Source organism: Eurytemora carolleeae, unplaced genomic scaffold (assembly GCF_000591075.1).
Source record: "Eurytemora carolleeae unplaced genomic scaffold, Eaff_2.0 scaffold269, whole genome shotgun sequence".
Lineage (NCBI taxonomy): Eukaryota > Metazoa > Arthropoda > Copepoda > Calanoida > Temoridae > Eurytemora > Eurytemora carolleeae.
In genome coordinates, this window is record NW_019396245.1 from 78,463 (window position 1) to 88,693 (window position 10,231).

At 34.7% G+C, this 10,231-nt stretch overlaps 1 protein-coding gene across 2 annotated transcripts; it reads right to left on the bottom strand.

Annotated features, from left to right (window-relative positions):
* Positions 1-43: 43 nt before the first annotated feature.
* LOC111699266 (peptidyl-prolyl cis-trans isomerase) lies at positions 44-8,110 on the bottom strand. 2 transcript variants are annotated; one of them, XM_023469887.1, is made up of 10 exons: positions 8,097-8,110; positions 7,736-7,903; positions 6,799-6,863; positions 6,163-6,320; positions 5,686-5,752; positions 3,365-3,472; positions 2,486-2,611; positions 1,889-2,002; positions 1,758-1,829; positions 44-177 (listed from the first exon to the last, which is right to left on the bottom strand). In XM_023469887.1, the coding sequence occupies exons 2-10, from the start codon at positions 7,773-7,775 to the stop codon at positions 157-159; spliced, it is 771 nt and encodes a 256-aa protein (XP_023325655.1). In that variant the 5' UTR covers positions 7,776-7,903; positions 8,097-8,110; the 3' UTR covers positions 44-156. The 2 variants fall into 2 exon arrangements, with proteins under 2 accessions (XP_023325655.1, XP_023325654.1); XM_023469886.1 differs by lacking the exon at positions 8,097-8,110 and adding an exon at positions 8,045-8,069.
* Between the last annotated feature and the right edge of the window lie 2,121 nt (positions 8,111-10,231).

The following is a 10,231-nucleotide window of genomic DNA, read 5'->3' on the forward strand; positions in this document are numbered from 1 at the left end:
GGAAACTTTCCTTGTATCTTATTTCAATTATCAAATAACAAAGTTTTGATTGTTAATCAGTTTATTTCTGTTATATTATATTAAATAAATAGTTATGAAATTTCTGTGCTGTAGTTGCAGCAGTGAACAAGAATCCTTTTGTGACCAAGAATCCTTTTAAGCACAGCAGCTTCCAACCTAGTATTGAACAATTCATTAATTACTTGGAAGAGCTTTATAAAGGAATTTCCAACCTAAAGTGGAATTCGACGACGACTTTATGCCCGGGTTTTAAAACAACGAATTACATATATTGCACAAACTGCACAAAATCATTTCAAATTGTTATTAAAGAAATAGGTCAAAATATTTGACTAGGAGGATATCTGACTAGGAGGATATCTAACTAGGATGATATCTAACTAGCAGGATATCTGACTAACATAATATCCGACTAGCAGGATATCTGACTATCAGAATATCCGACTAGCAGGATATCTCACTAGTAGGATATCTCACTAGTAGGATATCCGACTAACAGGATATCTGACTAGTAGGATATCTGACTAGTAGGATATCTGACTAGTAGGATATCTGACTAGCAGGATATCTGGCTAGCAGGATATCCGACTAGCAGGATATCCGACTAGCAGGATATCCGACTAGTAGCATATCCGACTAACAGAATATCCGACTAGTAGGATATCTGACTAGTAGGATATCCGACTAACAGAATATCCGACTAGTAGGATATCTGACTAGTACTATATCTGACTAGCAAGATATCTCATTAGCAGGATATCCGACTACCAGAATATCTGATTTACAGGATATCCGACTATTAGGATATCTGACTACCAGGATATCAGAATATCAGGATATTTGACTAGCAGAATATCTGACTAGCAGGATATTTGACTAGCAGGATATCTGACAACCAGGATATCCGCCTAATAGGATATCAGAATACCAGGACATATAATTAGCAGAATTCCTGGCTATTAAGATATTTGACTACCAGAATATCCGACTAACAGGATATTTGACTACCAGAATATCTGATTGACAGGATATCTGACCAGTAGGACATCCGACTAACAGGATATTTAACTACCAGAATATCTGATTTACAGGATATCTGACTAGGAGGATATCTGACTAGGAGGATATCTGACTCGGAGAATATCTGACTTGCAGGATATCCGACTAATAGGATATCTGACTAGCAGGATATCTGACTAGCAGGATATCTGACTAGCAGGATATCTGACGAGCAGGATATCTGACAACCATGATATCTAACTATTTGAATATCAGAATATAAGGATATATGACTACCAGGATATCAGAATACCAGGATATCTGACTTGCAGAATATCTGAGTAGCAGAATATCTGACTAGCAAGGTATCTGACTAACAGGATATCTGACTACCAGAATATCCGATTGACAGGATATCTGACAACCATGATATCTGACTATTAGAATATCAGAATTCCAGGATATAGGACTACCAGGATATCAGAATACCAGGATATCTAACTAGTAGAATAACTGACTAGCAGGATATCTGACTACCAGGATATCCGACTAGTATAGGGTATCTGAATACCATGATGTCTGATTAGCAGGATATCCAACTATTAAAATATCTAATAAAGCTAAAGAATACCGTCCATTGAAATTAGAATTTACTCAACATTGAAAATATCAGAATTTATTATACATGGAGAATACCAGAATTCAATATATCAGGAAAATTTCAGAAAATTGTAAACCTGTAGAATGCCAGAGTCTGTGATTTTGATTACTCTAGACGTTTTTCCGCTCTGAGATCCCATAGACTCAATCTTTAAAAAAAAATGATTTATGATATAAAATAAAATCATCAATTATCTAGAATATTTACCTGTTTTACAATATCATAAGAAGGCTGATCATCAACTCTACCGAAGACGACATGTTTATCATCAAGCCAAGGGGTCTTCACTGTCGTGATGAAGAACTGAGATCCGTTGGTGTCCTGAGATTTGTCATGGATTAGAATCATGCATTAATTATTAGAATTTTAAACTTCAAAAAAAGAAATTTAAAAGATGAACTTTCATAGACAGTATATTTCAGACAGAACATTTTTAAGAACACAATAAAATAGAAAGGACATTTCATAGATCTTAGAAAAAAGTGTCATAACTATGACATGTCCCATCTTACACATGTTCCATCAATAAAATCTCTTATCTATGACATGTCTCATCTCTGACATGACCAAGGTTGTATAATAAGGTTGGTTGCTCTCGATGCGCTCCAATGTACGCACAATTTATAGTCTCCGAAGACGGATAGATAAAACATAATATGACGTCAATTTAGCCCCTATAATCATTGACGTCATATGAGGTTTTTTATCTTTCTATCTACGGGGGTGGGGGTGTAGGGAAATTTACCCTCGGGGAGGGTACAGGGCGATGATGGGGGGAGGGTAAAAGGCGATCGGGTTGCGTACCTGGCCAGAGTTTGCCATACTGAGAAGACCAGGGCTGGCGTGCTTGATTGAAAAGTTTTCATCGTCAAACTTTGGTCCGTAAATAGATTTTCCACCTGTTCCATCAAAATTTTCAAAATCCCCTCCCTGAATTGAACAAAAATAGGTTTATGCAATTGTTGCAAAAACTTAATAAACAAATCTCATTAAATGACTGTCGACATAATTTCAAGCGAACCTCAAGTACATGCCCGATTTACAACGGTACCGTTAAGCCCTTCATTAGATAAATATATAGAAGATATCTTTGTTTTTCAGTCGTAAACAAATATACCTAGTAAACATTTTAACTGACTATATATGCCGATGGTGAAGATGTCGGGTGGACTTTATATTTTCGACAGCTGTTTTTCGGAGACTAAATGTGTGCAGGGCAATTTCTCTATATTTGCATAAAACCGCATGTCACTGGTAATAGAAATCTATTTTAAATAAGAAAACAGAAATTAATCTATAATTTTTAATCAGTTAAAAGGTTTAAAGGGTACCATTGTGAATCGGACATATCATAAACTATATGGAAAGGCTTCTATCCCTGTAATAGATGGAGATACAGGGTGTCCCAAGAAAAATGACATTTAATAAATAGTTATTTTTAGTTAAAAACATCTTTTGCTTCATTATATTTTACTTTGAAATCAATTTTAATATAACATGACTCCCATATAATATTTTTATTGATCTTTGGTATCAAAAAACTTAACAAATAAATAATAATGAAAAAAAAGACATTCTAAACTATTCACCAACTGTCATGTTTCTTGGGATACCCTGTATGTGCTTCAATTGTAGTTCTTGTAAAATAACTCAACTTTCTAAAATATATATATAGTATAAAACCTGTAGCATGAAGTTAGGGATCACACGGTGAAATATAGAGTTCTTGTAGGAGAACCCAGCTTCTCCAGATACAATCTCCTTGAAGTTACGCACAGTTAGTGGAACTACCTAAACAAAGGAACTTCACTCAAATGTACGCAAATTTGGAACTTTTCTCTCTGCGAGCAATGCTAGAGCGATGCTAGAGAGGTGCTAGAGCAGGACAGACCGAAGCCTTAAGAAGCACCAGTTATGTTATCCATTCCAAAACTTGTGTTCGAAAAAAATATCATTCTTTTATTTTTTAATAATCATTCCACTTTCCTTCCTTATAAGTGTATATTTTAACAATTTTAAGCCACAGCTCTCCATACCCCCCCCCCCCCCACATGAATAATGTTTTGCCCCTGGATTCTTTGTTTTGATCTCCTGCCATGCACTGTAGTATGGTAGTACTGCAGAATTTTGACGTGTCATATCAGATCATGTACGGTTCCTAGTCATGTATATTTTCTTGACCTAGACAGTTAAATCATACTTTCCTTTCTTTAGTTTTCATAGAAATTTCAGCTGGACTTGAAGCTTGGAGGCTACAAGTAAATCTCAATATTTCTGAATTGGTTTGATAATGCGCAACTGTTTTTATCTGTGTCTTTATATGACGTCTGTTCCATCTGTATTTGTACAGCAGCTGTTCCATCTGTATTTTTATAGGGACTGTTCCATCTGTATTTTTATAGGGACTGTTCCATCTGTATTTTTATAGCAGCTGTTTCATCTGTTTTCTAAAGATACGTCGTCAGTTTCGTCTGTACTATATAGGTATGGCGTCTGTTCAGTCTGTATTCTAATGATATGTAGTCTGTGCCGTCTGTATTCTAAATATATATTTGTTAACACAAATTCGAAATATAAGGAAGACGATTTTTCCGACTCAAATGCCATAGTTTTTTCTCAAGATGTGTGTATACACACGATCCATTTCCGCCATGAAGCACACACATGTAACCCTCGCTCCTTCTTTCCCCGCCTCACCCTCTACACACCCCAGCTCAGTCAGGTTAGGAGAGTTGAGCTAGTAACAGCTCCGACACAGGGAGCTCTTTGACGCAGATACTCAACTAGCAGCAGACAGGCTTACCCAAGGGTTCCCAGTTTATCATGCACTCCACTTTCAGAGACAACATAATCGCTCAAATCCAGCATGATAAAGCCGCGATCTCTGCCTACTAGGTTGGATAAGCCCTGTTGTTCCAGTTCCTGTTGATCTGCTCCACCAACATGAAGCTCTACATCACTCCCATGAAGTACCCACAAATATTCATCATTAATTCCTTTGTTAATTTCTAAATCAACCAATTTTAACTCCGCCTTAAATGCAAATATTTCAAAACTTTCGTTTTTAAATAAATGTTAGAAATATCCATTTTTAGATCTCTTTATTTTACTATAGTGACTTTTAAAGTCAACAATATTGTCTGTTTCGTCTGTATTCTAAATATATATTGTCTGTTCCGTCTGTATTCTACATATATGACGTATTTTCCCTCTGTATTCTAAATATATTACGTCTGTTCCGTCTGTATTCTAAATATATATTGTCTGTTTCGTCTGTATTATAAATATTTCATTTCATATATTTATTCAACTACAAAGCATGAGATATTACAAATAAGCAATCACAATTTACTATGCAGTTTGGACCCGCCTAATCCGGGTTAGTTTGTTTTGTTGTCTGTTCCGTCTGTATTCTAAATATATGACGTCTGTTCCGTCTGTGTTCTAAATATATGACATATGTTCCCTCTGTACTCTAAATATATGACGTCTGTTCCCTCTGTATTCTAAATATATGACGTCTGTACAGTCTGTATTATAAAGCTAGAGCGTCCGTTCTGTCTGTATTCTAAATATATGACGTCTGTTCCGTGTCTGAATTATAAAGATATGGCGTCTGTACAGTCTGTATTCTAATTATATGTTGTCACTTCCGTCTGTATTCTAAAGATATGGAGTCATTACAGTCAGTATTTTAAATATATGTTAATCCGTCAGTATTATAAAGATATGTTGTCTCTTCCGTCTGTGTTCTTAAGATATTTAGTCGTCTGTTCCATGCCTGTATTATGAAGATATGGCGTCTGTTCCGCCTTTTTTTATCTGCTGTTTCCAGTTGTCTCTATTCTTTAGACATTGGCGTCTGTAAATAAAGATGTCCGTGTTCATTAGACATGGTTTCTACTGTCTGTGTTTTAAATAATAAAAGCAATGTGCCTAACTTTGTCAAGAATCTTACCCAATTTTTCCCTTATTTCACTCTTGTTTGTTAAACTCATATTTACCTCATCGAATAGTTCCATGTTAATCTGTCCTAGATCCTGTCCGTCAGCAGACACACGGAAGTATACCCTAGATTATCATTAATCATAATGCAAAAATTATCATTATCAAAAATGATGATATTACTATTATCAGTAATAATAATGATAATAGTCAGGATAGTGATAATGGCAATAGTCATGATAATACTATTTATAATGATAATACTCATGATAATGCTAATGATAATCGTAATAATAATGATACTAGTCATGATAATGCTCATGATTATAACGATAATCATGAAGATGATAGTAGTCATGAAAATGATAATTATTTTATTAATAATGATAATAATGTTGGAAATTATGATAAAAACAATTATTATCTAATTTAGTCCAAAACCCAAGAAGTTAAACCGACAAAAGACAAGGAAGGACACATTTCATTAAATCATTAATATAAGTTTAAATAGTAATCATAATTAATGATTGGCTTACTTAGTTCTTTCAGGCTGCTGTTGCTGTTGTTGTTGACGGAATCCCTGTTGCGGTTGTTGTTGTTGCTGCTGAAATCCCTGTTGTTGTTGTTGCTGGAATCCCTGTTGTTGTTGAAATCCCTGCTGCTGTTGATCATTAAGAAATTGTCCAATTTGTTCCTGAATAAATAGCCTGAACCCTGATATTAAAGATACTTCTAAATTCAAGGATTTATACAAGAAACATTTCCAGCTTAATCGTTTCTCAAACCCCTTATTTTCATTCAACAGTTCACTGAACAGTTAACATTGAAATTCCATATATGAACAAACTGCTGTACTGTAATTTGTAAATGCGGGAACCCCAGAGGCCAAAACTTAAGACAGAGCATCGCTATGAAAACCAGTTTTGAAACCTAGGTTTTACGAATGGGGTTGGGCAGTTTTTTGGATATTAATATTTTTGTGATGAAATATTATTTTATTTAGTTTCTTCATATACTCCATTTTTAATCTCTTTAATAAAAATCTACACAAATGTTAAAACCCAAAAAGGAAACTCGGGAGTTTTGTTCAACGATACTCTTTTAAATTGTGGGCTCTGCTGTACATTAAATAAGTGAACCCCTGTTTTCCTGAACTCTACGAACCCCTGTACCTGTGTGAACCCCTGCTGTTGGAGTTGTTGAATAAACTGCTCCTGTGACTGTGCACTACAAGTAACTAAAAATGTATTTATGAGCTGATGAAAACCCCACGAAATTTTTTCACAAGTAATCCAAAATCTGTAATTAAAAAATATTTTGTATTACAGTACACTGTAAACTCCGCTTTATTTCCAGTACATGCAAGGTTCGAATTTAAGCAGTTAGATCCGGGGGGGGGNTGTGTGTGTCTCTACCAAAAGAGTGGGTGTAAGTAATACCGAACCACCAGAGGTGTTTACTGTAGGTATATAAGAATCTCGGCAATTGCACAATCTAGGAGAGTACATTTGTTTATTGTTAATTGTTTACTTGAAAATAAGTTTAATAGGCCTGTAATATATTATTTATACATTTAAGTCAACACTCTAAGCCAAATTTTCTTGCAAAGAATATAGCCTAAAGTTGTGTGTCTGTACCAAAAGAGTGTGCGTACGTAATAACGAACTCGTCTGCAAAGCAGTGCAACTGGCTTTCTCATGCCAGACCAGCGCCATTTCCCTTCCCTTTATTCCTATTCCCTTGCTAGATCTAGCTTTAAAGTACACAGACAGACTGCATAAGGCAAAACTAATAACATTTTGGGATTAAGCGTAAGAATGTAATTGTATAACCTAAAGAGTGTGGAAAACAAATAATAGTTAAAGGTTTGTAAAATACTAAACAAAAAAAATAAGGTAAGAAAAAAACAATATTTTTGGTAAATAATGAGATAAATACCTAGTAAACTAGGTGACTTGTAAAAAAGAATAATTGAATATAAATACTAAGTGGATAAAATATATTGCCTGTGAAAAGATTAAAAGGAATTAAGTATGAAAGATTGTTAAAATTGTCTTATATAAAGCTGAGATGATCTAACTACTAAACCCTGATTTCTTATTTAAATACCTAACAGAGCAAGAGCCCCAAGAACCACGCTTCTTCTCATCTTGGTTTGCAGTGCACTACTAACCCTGCCTGGTTTAATGTATACAAGGATACAGGGGATACAAGAGATACAGGGTACACTTATACAGGTCAATCTTGGTTTCTCTCTCACGCTGCAGTGGACAGATCCTTTGCACAAACCAATTGATTAATTGATCAATTAATTTTATAATTCTGATGGTCCCAACTCCCAAGTGGTAAAAATTTCGAATTCAATTGAAAAATAAAAATAAGATTTCTACCAAAAAAACCGTGGTATATTATATGAACCTGACAGGTGAAAGTTTAAAGAAATGTGAACATTTAAACTGATATTGTTTACCAGTTGTATCTGGGTGTAGATAGATAGATAGATAGATAGATAGATAGATAGATAGATAGATAGATAGATAGATAGATAGATAGATAGATAGATAGATAGATAGATAGACAGGCAGACAGATAGAGGGAGATTAAACTAATTAAAAAGCAAATCGGCATATTAATAATTTATCTATCAATTTTAACCTGAAAAATATTTATTCTTATTTTTTACAAATATATGAACATATATTTTCACATTTATTTTGCAAGGGTTTTTCAAATTTATATCTGTAGCTCAAATATTAGAAAGACCGTTTACCCTTTTGAGCACCCTCTATCCTATACCATATGCATACAAGATTTTATAGTGGAAAAACTACAGGGGGGGAGGTGGAAAACACCACCCCCTCCCTCCAATCGTGAAAGGGTTAACTAGATATGGACTTTTTGTTTGTATCCTGACATTTCTTTTTTGTATCTCTTTAAAATACAGGGGCGGATCGACTAGATGGGGGGGGGGCCTGGACCCATGGCCTCCCCTCAGGATATTCACGAAAATAGTATTGTAACAGTGGGCGAGTTTTGTTGATCTTTTACGATCAGCAATTCAAGGATTTTTTGGATCGCTGAGATCATAGCTACCAAGGGGAATCATGCCCCCTTTCCCCCCCCCCCATCTTTAACCCTACGGTTGGACTTTAGAGTCCTATTTTGAATCCTAACGGATTTATTTGAGTTTGCATTTGGATTCTATAAATAACCCAAGCGACGCCGAATTTTCCGTTATCTTGAAGACCCAAGCGTTGGGGAGGGGGCGGAACAACCCCGGGGTAGCTAGGGTTAAATGCGATCCTAGGATGGAGCAAAATCGAAGGGGGACAGGCAGTTGTGATTCAGCTCCCTTGAATTAAGGTTCCCTTGAAGAATTCCCCTACTAGATGAAAATGATTTGATTAACAATATTTAATTTGTATAAGTGAGACGATGAAGATGAAAATGTAAAATGTCTCCTGTTTGATAGAACTGATTAGATTCATAATATTTAGTTTGTATTGGTATCGTTCGATTTAGAGTTTGTATCTTTTGTATATAAATATATTGTAAGAAAAACCGACTCGTTGAATATTTGAGAAACTCAGTGCATTGCTTTATTGATTTTTATTCATATACTATAGTATTAAATAAATAACCTGAACTGAAATATCTTTTAAATTGTTTTCTCATACAGTGATAACCAGAAAACAATGGAATAGAAAGACAAAATCATAGCAATTACTTAAGCGTTTTGATGTTGTTACAAAGCAAATATTTTTACCAGTAACAAACAATTTAAGTGAAATGGGTCCATTTACATTGTACAATATCTATGTCTGTAATCAATATCAAGTAACACAATATTCTGTAAATCTGAAGTACGTTGTACATTATTAACTATCTACGTTTGTAATCTTCTACGTAAAACCCATTTATTTGAATTGCGCTTAATGTGATATATATATTAATGACGTACATCCTAATTGCACCTATTTTAACTGTGTTGTAATAAGTAACATGACTGCCTTAATCATGTGATATAGATGACGTTGTAGGAATTGCACGTCTTCTAATTTAACTTGTTAACATTGGTTTGGCGTTGATAGAATACTAGCTAGTGTCTGGTTGACATCGATAGTTCATAAGATTGTGTCCAAGTGGTTTGACGTTGATCGATTAATAGCTAGTGTACTTGTTGACATCGATAGCTGACGAAATCGAGCCCATTGGTTTGGCGTTGATAGAATACATGCCATTGTCCATTTGACATCGATAGCTCATGATATAGTGCCTAGTGTTTGGTATTGATTGGTTACAAAATTGTAACCGTGTTTAGACATTGATAGCTAAATGTAACTGAATTGTACCTGGATAGATACGAGTTCAAGAGCAGTTTATGGAGTAGGGTATTTACTACATGTCTAATGTTCATTGAACTAGTTCTAACTTGAGTTTAAAGTCGTCTTCCTATACTTCAGAGTTTATGTGGTTATTACTGTAAACATTTATGAACCTCGTGATAAGCGCTTAAAAAAGGAAAGATATAGTCACTAACATTATTACCTTTGATTAGATATGTAAATATGTTTCATATTGTTTGTTATGTAACATCTGTTTTAA

What these genes read in the sequence shown, in the direction of transcription:
- LOC111699266 (XM_023469887.1), bottom strand. Translation starts at nt 7,775, where the DNA reads ATGAGAAGAAGCGTGGTTCTTGGGGCTCTTGCTCTGTTAG. An exon ending in AACAGCAGGGGTTCACACAG is followed by an intron (nt 6,321 to 6,798) that starts GTACAGGGGTTC and finishes CTATTTATTCAG; the next exon opens with GAACAAATTGGACAATTTCT. An exon ending in CTTATGATATTGTAAAACAG is followed by an intron (nt 1,830 to 1,888) that starts GTAAATATTCTA and finishes TTTTTTTTAAAG; the next exon opens with ATTGAGTCTATGGGATCTCA.